This window comes from Rhineura floridana, chromosome 10 (genome assembly GCF_030035675.1).
Source record: "Rhineura floridana isolate rRhiFlo1 chromosome 10, rRhiFlo1.hap2, whole genome shotgun sequence".
Lineage (NCBI taxonomy): Eukaryota > Metazoa > Chordata > Lepidosauria > Squamata > Rhineuridae > Rhineura > Rhineura floridana.
In genome coordinates, this window is record NC_084489.1 from 52,293,585 (window position 1) to 52,310,036 (window position 16,452).

Here is a 16,452-nt window from a genome sequence, read left to right on the forward strand (position 1 = left end):
GGAAGGAAAGGGAGAAGGGTGTGTGTGTGACACATTTCTTGCTTTTTTGGAGAAATAAGTACAATTGCCAGCGTATCTCCTTAAATATCAATAAAGGCAGAAAAGCATACATTCGGGAGTTATAATCAGGATGTTTTGTGGGTTAGGATGGTGTTTCGGTACTGAAGGCACTTCTCTTTTTGGGAGGCAGTTTATTCTCACACCGTGTTGCCACCACCAAACGCATCTCAGCCCGTTTCCCATCCCTTGACAAGGCTGGCGTGATTTTCCCCCTCCTTCCCCCCAGCTGTTCTCCGGCTTTTTGGAAAAAAACAGCACAACCTCTCCCCTCAGGAATTGGACCGAGTTGTTTATTGCTGGGGCCGCCGAGGGCCGCCCGAAGTCAAAGCGTCCTCAGTACGGATACAGCCTTCTAATTGGTTCTAATCTAAAAAACGAACTTTAGTTAGAACAGCCAATGACGAGCGGGTAGGGCCGCGCTCCGTTCTCTTCCCCTCCCCGCGGTTCTTCCTCACCCTCGCGCCCGTTGTTTGACAGTTTCTCTCACCGTATGGCGGGGGGGGGGGGGGAGACTTGGACGAGGGACGTTGACATTGTGTCCTACATCCAAAACGTGTAAACAAGGGCAATTGAGTCGGGAGAGAGCGGCCTATTGGGCGCAGAGGAGACACACCCACTTTCCTATACCTTTCGCACGCCCCCTCCTTTCCTTCGAAAGTGCCTGAATCTGTTAAACGAAGGGCCGAAGGTCAGCATACACGATACCTTGAGGGGAGGCGGGAGGAGTTAGGAAGTTCAGTACAGTATTAGCAAATTAGATTCTGACAGTTAGCCCGGGGTGTGTGGCTTGGCCCGCGGGCCCGCCCCTTGGAAGGAGGTCTCGAGGTGGTAAATAGGGGCCGCACGTGCAGGGTGCAAGCCGTAGGGTTCGGATCGAGCGCGAGAGGTTAGCTGGTGGGCGACATAGACACTGTAACCGGCCCTCGTAATCCTTGTCCTGTAGTAGCTGCGGAGCCATGAAGGCTGCTCGGATCGCGATGCGGAGCGCGGCTCCCTTGGCCGCCACGGGTGGGAGCGGCGGCGGCGGCGGTGGTGGTGGGGGTCGGGGGACTCGAGAAGTGGAGCATTTTGCTCGTTACTCTCCGTCGCCGCTCTCCATCAAGCAGTTCCTGGATTTCGGTGAGCGTGGGGTGTGAGAGGGAAGGGGGTGTTGGTGCCCGCTGTAAAGCAGTGTCAGAAGCAAAAGGGGTGTGTGTGAAGCGATGGCGATGCTGGTGCTGGGAGATGACCTTAGGACGACAAATCAGGAAAGGGGCGCTGTTGAAATGTATGATGATTTAAGTTTATTACCCGCCCTTCACCCAAAGGTCCTAGGGCGGGTTACAACAGTTTTAGAATACATCATTAAAAACAGAGCAACCTAAAATCACATCACAAAAGATAGGGTGGTCCCTGAAAATATACATCTGAGATGTCATACTGATTCATATTAATTTTTAGTTTTATCACTTATTTTATTTCATGTATTGGAATGCTATGGAATTTAAACTGTAATACAATACAATATATAAGAAATAAACAATGCAATAAAAACACCATTAAAAACCAAACAGCACCTAGTACAGATCTCTGCTTGAGTTGACTTGCAGGGTGGGGGTGCAGTTAGATATGAATGATGCATTTTAAGAGGGGAGGCCATAGGACTTATGGGCTTCCTTGTCTATAGATCAGCCTTTGCCAGCTTGGTGCCCCCACTACAACCCCCACTGTGCTGGCTGAGGCTGATGGGAGTTGTAGTCCATCAACAACTGACGGGCATCAGGTTGGTGAAGGCTGCTATAACTAGTAAAGTGTACAACTTCACTCACTCCAAGTTGTGGTAAGCCAGCCCTGCTGTGTTTGGAGGTCCTCCTGCTCATTCTGCTAAGGAGGCCCCCTGGATCTCTGTCCCAAAGCCTTGTCCTGACCGTACCACTGAGGTAGGGCAATTGTATGTATGGTTCTGGCTTCTCCCAAACTCCTTGGGCTTCCAGAGCTGTAGGCTGAGGCCAGGAAGAAAAGGAGGGTGACAGCAAATTGGCTTGGGATGGTTGTGTCAGGATAATGCTCTCAAAGGGGATAGATAGAATGTTATATTCTCTCTGTCTTGTTGATGGCTTGCCTCCAAACAAATTCCAAAGGGGTAGCAGTGTGCATCTATTATAGTAAAAGCAAACAAGTCTTGCACTGCCTGAAAGGCTTAACAAAGTTCCTTGTGACATCAGCGTCTGTGGACTAGAGCCTCCTTTATCAAATGTATACATCTGATGCATTTCACACAGTGGATTACATAGCCTCTAGTCCAAATGCGTTTATGCTATAATAAATCTCTTAGGTTATAATTGCATGCACACTTACTGGAAGTGAGCACTATTGATCACAATGGGACCTTGATTTTGAGTGTGCTTGCATGATTAATCTTTAAGGACCCACAAACCTCCTTTCTATTTGTTCATCTTTTGCCTTTGTACTCCAGCTAAAGTTTTCTAAAGTTCCCATGTATTTTTGTTTTGTATTGCTACCTCTGGGGAGTGAGAGGAGGTCCAGTTAATTGCAACCTGTTGAGCATATAAAGTCTTTGTACATTTATTTTCTGTATGGGTTAGTTTCCCTTCTTTAAAGGCGCACATGCATAAATCCATTATATTGTATTGGGAAAGGTTATCAGCAATGCTAGAACACCATTTAGCAAAATTGTGCTTCTTAGAACTACAGAACCATGAAGGTTGGGTACAATCCTGCAGATGCCTCATGCTGAGTTATTCGATCTTCTCAGCTATGACAATGCAGGATGCATCCGAACGTAAGATCCTGGACTTAGTTTTTGGCAAAGATACTCAAAAAGATCTTGAATATATAAAGAATTGTAAGTGCCATTTGGTATGCTAAAATCAAATCTGACCATGAAAGGACAATTTGCAGAAGTTAACTTTTTCCCCAGTAAGGCGTGCTTTCACTCAGCTCAGATTTCAGCTGATGCCCACTGAATATCTGGCTGGTAGATACACACACACAAAATCTAAAGATCACCTGTGTATATGTGGATCAGGGCAAATTGAAGGTATGGAGCATTATATCCTATACTGCCCTTTATGTAACTCACCGAGGGCCAAGTTCATTCTTCCTTTTCAGACTTCTTTAGAAAGCCAACTAGATGAGCTTAAGATCAGAAGGCTGCTGACAAAAAAAGATAAATCTGTCGTTTATAGGGTAGCCTTGTTTACATTAGCTGCAACAAAGATCAGAATGGCCTCTCTGAAACACACCAGCCTTAAAAGCTAAGGGGAGCTCAATTGAGTGTGCTCCTAATCTAAACAAATGTAGCAAATTCTTATTACTCTCTTTCATAGTTTCAGGGTTTTATCCATGTTTTATCGGATTGAAATTTAATGTGTCATAAATGTTTTACAAATATGTCCTTTTATATATTGTAATGGCCATTGGCTAAAAACAATAACAATAACGTTGTGTGTATGGGTTAGTTATGCAACCATAACCATAATAGAAGTAAATGTGCAGGATGGATTTTGCAGACACTAATAATAGCTTACAGGAATTCCCAATTCTGAAATTTAAAAACTAGCATTCTAGTTACTCTGTCCTTTCAGTATGGTTCTATTATACAGTGAAATGTGAAGCATTTGAAAAACATGCACCTAAGTAAAGTCTTATTGGTAACTATTAAATAAACATATGTCTACATGCCTGGACTTCTAAGCTATATTTTTCTAGATCACTGAAACTGGATCTACACTTGTTTTCATGGTTTTTTTTAAAAAAAAAAACTATGAAGAAGCAGCTTAGCTTTTTTAAAAAACTGATTGCTTAGCAGATCTTTCTAGGAATCTTCATAGTTGTTCCCTCTTGTCATGTTGGCTCTGGTTAATTATCATGCTCTCCTATTACAAATGCTAGAAAAAGATCTGTAATAACTTCCAAGTACAGAAGATTTCTTCATCACAAAGTATGTAAAAAGGATCTTATCCTCTAGTTTTGCTTAACTGAACACGTAATTCTCAGCGTTGCTTAGTTTATTAATTCAGCCTTCCCATTTATATTATGCAAGGGTAGCCTTTGTCAGGATTTCATTATTTTTGACAATGTACCCGGCCATTACTCAGCTATTTTCCTTTGAATGGGACATCAATATCAATCTGTGTGGTGGCAAAAGCAATTGAAGGGCCTAGGTGTTTTTATTTTGTGTGTGTGTGTGTGTATACAGAGAGAGAGACCTTATTTTTTTTGTATTTCTTAAAGTTTCTGACATCCAGCTGCTAAACATATAAATACATATGCCTATATTGGGTGTGCGGTCTGCTCCTTGCAATTAAACGGAATTATTTAAAGCACTAGTAATTTTGCATTAGCTTGCTATACATGTGGAGGCACCGTGTGATATGACCAGTTAGGAACAGCTGGCTTTCATTTGCAAGTATCTACTTTCTGAAAAAGTCTACAATTTTTAGTTGTAGAAAAGCCAGAGGCATTTTAAAATGACATACTTTTAATGTTCAGTAACACTTGTTGAACGTAAAGTAGACTACACATAACTTTGTGAAATGGATATGCATTTGAGGGGTTATTATTACTATCTTGACAGAAAGGAAGTGTGTATCATTGTTCTAACCACTTGATACACATCTCACAATGGGGCACGTAGTCCACTTTTTTGATAAATAGTGCAATCCTATGCATGTCTACTCAGAAGTAAGTACTATTGACTTTAGTGCAACTTATTCCCAGGTAGGTGCATATAGGATTGCAGCCTAAACTTTTGTCCTCAGTCCTTGCCAAGAAATTGTAATTGTAAGCAATATAGCTGAAATAAGTAATAAATAATTTAGCTTACAGATGGTTTTTCTTGCCAGACTGGTGGTAACTCATACTATAGCTTTGTTCCCTAAGAGTACATCTGTAGTACAAAAATGTGACACAGAAATGTGTGACAACCCAAGGCAGAAAAGAGATCAGATTATTTTTGTGGGTTACTTTATATTAATCAAGCAGTTGTGCACTCGCTGCAGCATCCTTCACCTGCACTACTAGCTGGGCCACTTGATTGTACAACATTAAGGTGACATATGATATTTTGTTGAAACTATTACTTAATATGCCTATACAGAAAACATCTTTTGTTTTGTAGGGTCAACTAATGCATGTGAAAAAACCTCTTTTTCATTTCTTCGGCATGAACTTCCAGTGAGGCTAGCAAATATTCTGAAAGAAATTGACCTCCTCCCTAGCCCTTTGCTGAGCACTCCTTCAGTACAGTTGGTAAAAAGCTGGTAAGCAGTAACACAATTCATTACAATCAACTTTTCTACAAAAGTATTAAATTTTAAATTGTCTGTTAAATTTCAAGAAATGGAATCTTTGCTTTGCAACAGTAATAAGAACCTTTATTTGAAGCATGACAAATTGCTAGTAAAATACTGATCAAGCTGTCTAAGCCAATGAGTCATAGAACAGCAAGTGCTGGAATCACAACTGATATGAGCTCAGCAGTCATTTCATGGCCTTCACAACTGCTTGTGCCCCTTTTTAGGACCAAGGTGTCATGAAGCCTCACGTAATTGTCTCTCTCTTTTGTCCATGCAGTATGATATCCTCCCGATAGATGACAATACACATATCAAAACAAAGGAACTGAGGTTTCACAACCCCATTTGTTTGTGTTTGTGCACAGATTTGGAGGCATTGTTCTACATCTGTGGCATGTGTAACACAGCATACCAACGGATACCACACACATTCTAAAAACATACAACTTTCTCAAAATAGAAGGATGATAGTGAAAGAGGCACGTATACAAACTCTTCAGTGAAACATCCCTGGTTCTTCAGTTTTCATAACTTAATGCAGACAGGCACTTAGGAATTAGATTTTATTTTCCTAATCCAAAGCATAACTGAGGTCCTAGTAGTCTGTTTACTCTTAGTTTGTCTGCTATTTGACGTCACTGAATAGCTAAAACATTTTAGCCTTATCTGTCCAATCAACTTTTCCTGGCTTGTACTGATAACCCAAGATTTGCTTTGTGTATTCACAGGTATGTTCAAAGCCTAATGGAGCTAGTAGAGTTCCGTGAGAAAAAACCAGATGACCACAAAGTGCTATCAGAGTAAGTTCTTCTATGTTGCTTTATTCAGTTCAAAGTAACAGCTAACTGACAGGTCATTCACCTAATCTTAGAATGTGAACTTTATTCAGTTCAGAACACAGACTGTTGATTATATTATAATGAGAAAAGCTTATTAACAGTGTAACTAACTGATGTTGCAAAATGTGACACATTGAAATAAAACAAATCAGCAATAAATTATAAACTGTCAAAGTGACATTAGGATGCTTCAGTTATCTTGACAGAGTGAATGATGAAATAAGTTATCTCCCCCCCCCCCCAGTTTTATAGATGCCATTGTCAAAGTCCGAAATCGTCACCATGATGTAGTACCTATAATGGCACAAGGGGTTCTAGAATACAGAGACTCTTCTAAAATGGACCCGTTCATCAATCAAAACATTCAGTACTTCTTGGATCGATTTTACATGAACCGGATATCCATCCGGATGGTAATAAACCAGCACAGTAAGTTGCATTTTCATTCCTTCAAAAAATGAATTTTGATATGTTTGTGAAATGATCTAAGGGATATTTGATGAACCATGGATTTTATTAATCATCTACCTTTGCAGGTGTAAAAAGAAAAATGATGAGCGTAAAAGATGCTGCGTGGTAGTGAACATATGTCAAAAGTAGTCAATAGTTAGCTAAAGAAAAATATCCCCTACCCAAAAAGCAGAAAACTATGTATATTGAACAACTGATACAATTCTACACACAAGAGGAAATGCATTGTAATGCAAATGTCTCCAGATTGGAGCAATATAAATATCAAGCCAGCTGAAGTAGATAGTATTGTGCTTGGACAGATAAGACCTGGATTCAAATCATAATTCAGCAATGAAACTCACTGGGATGGCTATTGACAAATCACTATCCCTTAGCTTATCATACCTTACAGAGTAGGTGTGAAGATAAAGGTGGATCACCCTGTATATGTCACTATGAGCTCCTTGTGGGAGGTTGAGATAAAAATATGATTTAAAATTTGCTGAAAATTATTCTTTAGATAGTACTAATGAATTACATGGAGCAACTTGACAACTCCTTTGATTAATTATTTTGTTTTTTTATTTCAACAGCACTTATATTTGATAACAGCAACAATGTGGGTAATCCACGGCACATTGGATGTATTGACCCTTGCTGTGATGTTGTGGATTTGGTGCATGGTATGTGTATAAAATTATCATCATCCCCTCCTAGTGACCTCAGACTACATGTAGACAGTATGTGCTTTTCATAGGCACATTAACAAGTTGGAGAAAGTGAAAAAACTGTTAGGACAGTCTTTCAGGGACATGGGTGTCTTCACATTTAAGTACATAATATTTTTGGAAGGACTGTAGCTCAGAAGTAGAGCATCTGCCTTGCGTGCAGAAAGTTCCAAGTTCAATTCCTGATGTCTCCAGATACAGCTGAGAAAAGCTTCTGTCTGAAACCTTGAAACTGCTTGCATAGTCAACTTGTACATCTATAGGGTGCAATGGTATTCTGCCTGCTGCATGCAAGACCTGATGATTTCCATATGACAAGCGTATATAATTAGATATCTTGGGGTGATATCTAGCTAATCTTTCAGTGACATTCTGTGCCTTAGTGCTGAGAGTTGTAATATGACTTTCTATATAGAGAGAAGACTTATTCTATGAGCTTAGTGCTATGCTAGATAACACAGCCTGGAGTAGTCTGATACCTAGGATTTCCATGTAATCTGCTCCTTAAGAGTCTTTTTTAATAGTTCTTTATTTTTTCTTTTTAACATAAATTCCAGATGCTTTCCAGAGCGCCCAGATGCTTTGTGACCAATACTATTTTGCGTCTCCAGAGTTAAAGCTTACTCAAGTGAATGGTGAGGATTTTTTCCCTTTCCTACAATATCAGCTAGCTGAAAGTTTTTCCTTTTTAAAAGCTTTTTAGTCTTACTCCCACCACACTTCCCTTCTGTCTTGGAACTGGAGATTCATTTTTTCCTTGAGATAGTGCTGAATTTGCACAGTTGCATTCATTCACCTTTGGCAGTCCCTAATAAATAACATTCAATATGCCAGGAAAGAGGAGGACTTTGGAATGTAATTGTGAAATGGCTGGCTTCAGCATTCATTAAAAGATATCGGAAGAAGAAATTAACTTGAGTACAAATTCACCATTATTACATTAGTTCAAGAAAGTTTTTTTTATCATGAAGGGATGGGACAGGGACAGCTCTTAGATTCTGCCCAGGCAAATTACAGGAAGGTTTGTACCTCTTTAATACAATACAAGCTTCCACCAAAAAAAACCCCCCAAGACTGTGGTGCTATAGAAAAATAAAAGACAACAAATCTCAGCATGTAATGTGGAATGCACCAATCTTGCTTAGAAAAACTGCTCGTGTGAACATACACAGTAACAGTTGTCAGAGCAATTCAACTCAGGGGAAGTCAGCTTAAGTTGTGCTGGAGCAAGAGAAGCCAGTGTAAAGTGATGCTGCATCCAAATTGCCATTCAGGAGCCTCTGGGTTGGCTGAACACTGACTCAGCTGGGAGCTGCATGCAGGGACCAGAAATTAAAAGAATGCTCTCCAAAATACCCCTACCAGGCAGTAAGCCCTCTCCATTGACTTCTATTGCAATTGCTTTCTTAGACCGACCTTTTCCCCAGCATAATTTTTGACTGGATTGGGACCTGCAGGAACTCCAAACACGAGTTGGATGTGGCCTAAGGCCCCTCCCCTTGGCCCCTCCCCTGACATCCCCCCACCATGCCCCTTTTGGGGGCCTTACACTGGTTTATGCCTACTCCACTTGTGCCACTCTTGCCTAAGCTGGCTGGGTCCCAGCTGAGTCAAGCTGGCCCGGCTGAGCTGGGCTGAGAGATGCCAGCAAACCTTGGCTGAGCTGGGACCCAGCCGGCTCAGCTAGAGTTCCACCACATCCAACTCCCCTCAGCCTGGCATAAATGCAAGTTGGATTGCGCCCTGTCTGAAGTTAAATAACACATGCAAGCTGATTACTGTTTCTGCATCTTCCCGCAGGAAAGGCACCTGGACAGCCTATTTACATAGTATATATACCTTCCCACCTCTTTCACATGCTGTTTGAACTCTTCAAGGTTTGTATTTGCAATTATGAAATACTCATTTTTAGCCTCCTTGTTTAGGTTTGCATTAGCTTTTAAAATGTTAATGGTGTTTTTATTGTTTCATTGCTTGCCACCCTATATTTGTTGGGAAGGAAAAACGGTGAAAATTGACACATTAATTTATCAGCACACTAACTTATTATTTATTTGTTGTAATTAAAATTACACAAAGCCCCTCAAGTTGAATAAAATCCTTCTTTCTTTGTTTCTCCTAGAATGCAATGAGAGCAACAGTTGAACATCAGGAAAAAAAACCTTCTCTTGATCCAGTTGAGGTGACCATTGTGCTTGGAAAGGAAGACCTGTCAATTAAGGTATCTGCTTAGCTGTTTCCATGCACCACTCAAATAGTCTGAAAGCACAATAGATGCAGCATGTAATACGTTCACTGTTAGAGATGAGGTGTTTCCAGGTGACCTGTTCATTGAGCATTCATTCTGATTTGTCTGTGGAGAGGTTAAATGACATTGCATCAAAAGTGTCATCCCACACTTTCCAGTGCATTTTCCTGTCACTTTCCTTATCACAAAAAGTCAGATCTTTTGGGGAAGCAGATTTGTTGTGCAAGACCTCCCTAGTAACTATAATTGCACAACCTGAATTTGCCAGTATATGATTGAATCCCACCTGAAAATAATGAAAGTGCTTGGCATCTCATTGGTATAAAAAGGATTTGTGTGGAATAGATGGGCTGTGGATTGCAGCAAAATTGCAAATAGTCAGTCCTTTGGAGATTACCACAAGCTGTCTCTAGCATTACTGGGAACATTTTTTAAATCAGCAAATGTGATATAGGAAAAGCTTTAAAACAGAAATGATTCTGTAATTTTGTTCAGCCACTAGTGTTTCTTTAACAAGGATTAGAAATATACATTAAATTACATATTTTGTTCTTAACTAGATATCTGATAGAGGGGGTGGTGTTCCAGTGAGAATAATAGAAAGCCTCTTCAGCTACACATACTCTACAGCACCAAAGCCTGTGATGGATAGCAACAATTCTACTCCTTTGGTAAGAGATAAAGCCATAAGAATTTAGCTGTAAGTGGAGAGTGAAGCCATTGTAGCTCTCCTTGCTGCTCACACATGTCAAGTATTTGTCTTCTGAGCTCATTGACAAAAATGATGCTTCCAGATGGAGAGGTATGCATATAAGCTGAATAAGCGTGCCTGATATCTGTAGTGGCCCAGCCATTCCCTATGCTGATCACTGCTTATGCAAAGAAATGGCCTTGTTCTGGTTGCACCAATGCAGACTCTGGGTGGGCGGGGACATGATTGAATATTCCATAATATAAGTTCCCTCCAAACAGAATGTTAGATGTTAAAGATGAGAGTTCTAGCCTAGCCCTTTCCCGAACATCTAGGTTTCTGTATCACCGGGAGGGGGTGCTATTTGGTCTTGTGAGCCCCCACCTGTAGTTTGATGCGTACAGTTCAGACACAGGTTTACCAACTCCAGTAAAAATTAGGCCTGATAGTGACCTAGTAACTGGCAAGCATTTCCCCCTCCTTCACTTTCTGATCAGCATTATAATTATGTAGAGTAGCAGCCATCTAGGAACCATCTAAAATAGGTTCAGAAAAAAAGTGAAGAATAGATAATATATGAATATGAGAATTTTAATATATCAAACAATAAAACTTTAAATACTCAAAAGGCACCTATACAATCAATTAATAAGAAAAATACATATTTTTTAAAAGTGCTCGTTTGGTGTCTTTTTTCTGAACCTTTGCATTTTGTTAAGGATAAGCAACTTTTTCCCATTTGTTTATCTCATAAAATAGACCAGTTGTCTTGCATCAGTCTAGACTCATCTAGACTTGCATCCATCTAGACTAGACTACAGTTGCAATAAGCAGGAGAGAAATTACATTACAAAGGTAATCTCTCAGCCCTTCTGATCCTTTTCCCTTTGAAGAATCATAGTAGGATGTAGCATTTTTTCTTTGGAGTCTATACCAGTAGAGTCACTTTAATAGTATTTAGTGTAGAAAAGAAGGAACCCATAATGCCAGTTAATAAAATGGCTTATTTCTTTTTAGGCTGGTTTTGGTTATGGCTTACCAATTTCTCGCCTGTATGCTAAATACTTTCATGGGGACCTCCATCTGTGTTCCATCTCTGGTTATGGAACAGATGCTCTAATCTACTTAAAGGTATGTTATGTTATGTTCTGCTCTCTCCCAATCCCAATAGTTTTCTAGTGCTGCAAACATACCTATTGTCAGCTCATTCGGATCAAATTTGTTTTTGTTTATTAGTCGCTTGAGCTTTGTCACTTTAAAGACACTAATTTCTATCACTTGTGAATGGTAAAAGTAGTATTTTTTCAGTGAGACTCTGTAGATGATTTTATGCTGCTACTGCTTTTTTAGTCTGACTAGATGTAACTGTTTATTATTATTTTGATTATTATTATTTATTATTTTTACTAACATGAACGTAACCATATTTTACTAACCATATTTTGGTCTTGCTTTGTAGGCCCTTTCCACAGACTCTGTAGAGAAACTTCCAGTTTACAACAAGGCTGCTTATAAGCATTATCAAACCTCTATCGAAGCAGATGATTGGTGTGTTCCAAGTAAAGAGCCAAGAAACTTGTCAAGGCAGAGTGCAGCTGTGTGAAATCTGCATTTCTCCAGGACACTGAAAGGGGATCAAACCAATGTTTCAACCAGGAATAGTAAAACAAATCACTAGATGCCCTTCCTGTTCTATACCAGGATTTAGCAAAAAAAAGAAATGATATGGAACAGGAGACTACAGCATAGACTATACATGTACTGTATTTGTATTGCAGTATGTCCATTGGCAACTATCTAGATGACAATGCTGTGATTAGTAGGAGCCAGCATGGGTTTGTCAAGAAAAAATCCTGTCAAACTAATCTCATCTCTTTTTTTGATCTGGTCACTAGCTTAGTAGATGGTGGAAATGCTGTAGATGTCATCTATCTAGATTTCAGCAAAGCGTTTGACAAAGTCCCCCATGAACTTTTAATTAGCAAACTGGTCAAATGCGGACTAGATGGAAATACTGTCAGGTGGATTCACAACTGGTTGGAAAACTGTACTCAAAGAGTGGTCGTCGGTGGCTCTGCTTCAGACTGGAAGGAGGTTTCGAGTGGAGTGCCACAGGGTTCTGTCCTGGGGCCGATACTCTTCAACATTTTTATCAATGACTTAGATGACAGGGTGGAGGGAAGCCTTATGAAGTTTGCGGATGATACGAAACTGGGAGGGATAGCTAACACAATGGAAGACAGGAATAAAATCCAAAGGGACCTGGATAGACTAGTCAATTGGGCTGAAGTTAATAAAATGAAATTCAATAAAGACAAATGCAAGATTCTGCATTTAGGCCACAAAAACAAAATGCACGGGTACAGGATGGGAAATACCCGGCTTAGCAGTAGTGCGTGTGAGAAGGACCTTGGAATTGTAGTGGATCGCAAGTTGAACATGACCCAGCAGTGTGATGCTGCGGCAAAAAAGGCAAACATGGTTTTGGGCTGCATAAACAGAGCTATAGTTTCCAGGTCGAGGGAAGTAATAGTCCCACTATATTCTGCATTAGTCAGGCCTCATCTGGAATACTGCGTTCAGTTCTGGGCACCTCATTTTAATAAAGATTAGACAAGTTAGAGCGGGTTCAGAAGAGGGCGACAAGGATGATAGCCAGTATGGAGAACAAGTCTTATGAGGAAAGGTTGAAGGAACTTGGCATGTTCAGTCTGGTGAAGAGAAGGCTGAGGGGTGACATGATTGCACTCTTTAAGTACCTGAAGGGCTGTCACATAGAGGAGGGTACAGATTTGTTCTCTGCTGCCCCAGAGGGTAGGACTAGGTCTAATGGTTTTAAGTTGCAGGATCGTAGATTCAGATTGGACATTAGAAGGAACTTCTTGACAGTAAGGGCAGTTCAGCAATGGAACCGACTGCCTACGGAGGTGGTGGGATCTCCTTCGCTGGATGTCTTCAAGCAGAGGCTGGACAGCTATCTGCAGGAGATGCTCTAGCTGTGGATTTCCTGCTGTGAGCAGGGGGTTGGACTCGATGGCCTACAAGGCCCCTTCCAACTCTATGATTCTATGATTCTATGAAGATGGATATGTTGGGGGGATCAAAATGCATAGGAACATGTGCATATCATTTCTTTTAAACATTTTGACATATAAATTAACACTCCAGAGTGTTAATGTTTTCAGACTTCTGAGCTGATTTGATATGTTCAAAAACTGTATGTCGTGGTTGAACTCCAACACAAAATAATAATGTCCTTCCTAATCTGGTTGCTTGATATTTCATCCCGTTACAAAATTGTGACTTTAGGTATATTTATTTGACACTCCCAGCCAACAGTCCAGTTGCAAGAGCACTGACAATATGCTACCTTAACTTGAGTAGTTTGGCTTGATGAAAAGCTGAGGCTGTAGTACAGTGCTGAAAGTTGCTTCTTTTAAACTTAACCCAAATATTAAACATTACTTGAATTCTTAAATCTTAAAATAGTTTATTTATGTATAGTGTCTTTCTATTGCCTTTCTAATCCTGAGTTTTTGCTATCATGAAGAAGTATCTTAAAATGATGGAAAGGGAGTGATGGCTGTGCATTGTGAAGACAAATGTTTATTAGCCGTATCTTGGTATGTGGCTCACAACTTCATACAGTGGGGGAGCAGCAGTACAAATAGGGGATTTTCAAGATATTTACATTGCAAGTCATTTAACTCTACCTTTTGAATTGGGTTAGGATATGAAGCTGTATGTAAGCAGGGAAACTAGTTCTCTGAATGGTACTGTTACAAATAGGGTATGTGCAACTATGAAGTTTTCAGGGTGTAAACTTGAATCATGTATGTTAATTTGGGGGCCACCTGCCACAGTTCAACTTGCAAAATGTGACTTCCAGAGCTTTAAATGTTAAGATTACACTTGAGACATTTGTTAGGGATGTGATGAGAAATAGGTAATGGAGGATTGTACCTGTATTTGAAATGTGTAAATAGGAGTCAGGAGAAATACTAGTTCTCTATATAGCAGCAAAGAGTGAGGATGGGAGAGTGTTTCCTTTTGTAAAGAGATCATTGGGAGAATATTCCATTTCAAATAATTAGCACTGCTCAGAGGCAGGGAGTTTGATAAGGAGCCAGCTGGTGACAATCCAGGTCAGTCTAGTCTTTTTTTTTTAAAAAAGGCAATAATATGCTAAAGAGCTAAACCTAGTTTATCTTTAAAATGGTTACTGTCTGTGAAGATGTCCATGCTGAGTTATCGCAGCTTCACTGCTGTTATATTTGCTGATGTCTATTTTAGTTGTGGACATTGGGTTCAATTGAATTGGTAATCCCAGCCATGTGAGGCTATTGTGTGCAGTTGGTGCCCTGTACCAACGAAAGGCTTAACAGCTAACATTGCTGGAGTATTGGGTGTTTTTGTTCCTTCCCATTGTAACTGTAGTTCAGATTTGGAAAATAGTGAAGATTTTTGTTTTCCTCTAGTGTCTATTTGTATACTCTGATTATGAGAAAACAAATGTGTTGTTGATGTGCTAATTGCAAGTGCCTATTTGGGTTGCCAGCTATATAGAAGACTTACTGGTGGGTGAGATCTTAATGCACTACATTGACCTAAGTTAATATTACGTTGTCACAATTGCAGCGTTAGATAACAAGATCAATGTCATTCTGATAAAATCTGTAGAATCACTCTTGTGTTCACCCAGTGTGTTTTGGTAGTTGTAAGAGAATTTGTGCCCTTTGTGTAGCACGAACAATCTGCTAAACTTAAGTTGTTTTGCTAATGTTTTAATAACCTATGCTGTCAGGTCTATGCACTGTTTCTGGAAAACAACTAAAGATGCCTTCTTTCCTCTGTCACAGACTATATCATCAAGTCAGATGGATATTATTGTCCCTTTTGAAGCATTTTTGCTAAATTATATGGCTAGAACTAAGGCGAGCCTACATATGCCATTCTTTTTGAGCAAAATAAGCTCTTGGTGCTGCGTAGCACTCAAAACACAGTAAAAAGTTGTTTGTGCGTAGTATAAGAAACCCAAAAATGGAATTTTGATTTTAGAAGACTGAATTATTTCTGCTGCAGCCTGCCTTCTAGTTTGAGTGCACCTCAGATGTATTCGAAGATGTTTAATAAAATTGTTTTTTTTAAATGTTGCTTCACTCTTTTCTTCTACACCGCACCTTCATCTTATTTCATGTAAATATGGATCTGTTAGGTGGTTGATTTCTAAATTGCATTTTTAATATAGCTATACATTTTAAATATATATACTTAATTATATGTCCTTGCTAAGAAAAAAAAGAATCTCTTCCATTTTTGGTCCAACAGTTTATTTCTAATTGTTTCTCCGATGTTCCTTGCAAATATGAACACTATCTTTTCCCTGTAATAGCAAACTGGTGGCTGAGTGCCTATCAGTTTGGAATCAAAACAAAGAAAGTGGTTTCTTTCTACATTTGGGAAATTCCGTAGGTACCTAGACATAAATATTTTCATAAATGAAAAGAAAAAAACATAAACCTCCCCAAAGAACCTGAAAATAATCTATGAGCCTCCTGGATATATGCAACAGTGGGGTAGGGAAACAAACGGGAAAGGACAAAACCTGCCTGTTCAAGCTACTAATAAAATATAGTAAGTTTGCTTTGGGGAGGGGGAGCAGAGCAAGAGAACTTCCATCTGGCATTCTCCAGCATCATCACCTCTACGTAGGTATAAAAGATCAGTTTGCCTGTTGGCAGTGGAGGATATTCTCTTACAGGGATGATGCCTCTTACTGGATTGACAGGCAGGGTCCAGAATCCTTTGCCTCTTCTCTGGGGGAAGAGTCCTTCCACCCTCCAGTCAGACCCTGCCTGTGGTTGTCGAAAGTAGGGTCCTGTCGTGCTCTAAAACAGTTTCAGCACACTGCCACTGGCAGTTGTGCTGTGGGGTGCCACAGGGTACCATCTTATCGCCCATGCTGTTTAACATCTATATGAAGCCCTTGCGAGCAGTCATCAGGAGCTTTGGGGCGAGGTGTCAGCAGTATGCTGATGATACCCAGCTCTATTTCCTTGTAACATCTGAATCAGGATAGGCTGTGCAAGCCCTGGATCGCTGCCTGGACTCGGTGGTGGGCTAGATGAGGGCC

At 40.2% G+C, this 16,452-nt stretch overlaps 1 protein-coding gene across 1 annotated transcript; it reads left to right on the forward strand.

Annotated features, from left to right (window-relative positions):
- Positions 1-800: 800 nt before the first annotated feature.
- PDK4 (pyruvate dehydrogenase kinase 4) lies at positions 801-15,468 on the forward strand. The gene is made up of 11 exons (XM_061585809.1): positions 801-1,179; positions 5,183-5,324; positions 6,089-6,160; positions 6,444-6,628; positions 7,246-7,335; positions 7,938-8,015; positions 9,181-9,257; positions 9,503-9,601; positions 10,189-10,299; positions 11,337-11,450; positions 11,779-15,468. Exons 1-11 carry the CDS (start codon positions 1,017-1,019, stop codon positions 11,920-11,922), a joined length of 1,275 nt encoding a protein of 424 aa, XP_061441793.1. The 5' UTR covers positions 801-1,016; the 3' UTR covers positions 11,923-15,468.
- Positions 15,469-16,452: the final 984 nt, after the last annotated feature.

Excerpts from the sequence above, each read along its gene's own strand:
- PDK4 (XM_061585809.1), top strand. The coding sequence starts at position 1,017 with ATGAAGGCTGCTCGGATCGCGATGCGGAGCGCGGCTCCCTTGGCCGCC. Across the intron at positions 8,016-9,180 it reads AAAGCTTACTCAAGTGAATG|GAAAGGCACCTGGACAGCCT; the intron begins GTGAGGATTTTT and ends ATCTTCCCGCAG. Across the intron at positions 11,451-11,778 it reads ATGCTCTAATCTACTTAAAG|GCCCTTTCCACAGACTCTGT; the intron begins GTATGTTATGTT and ends CTTGCTTTGTAG.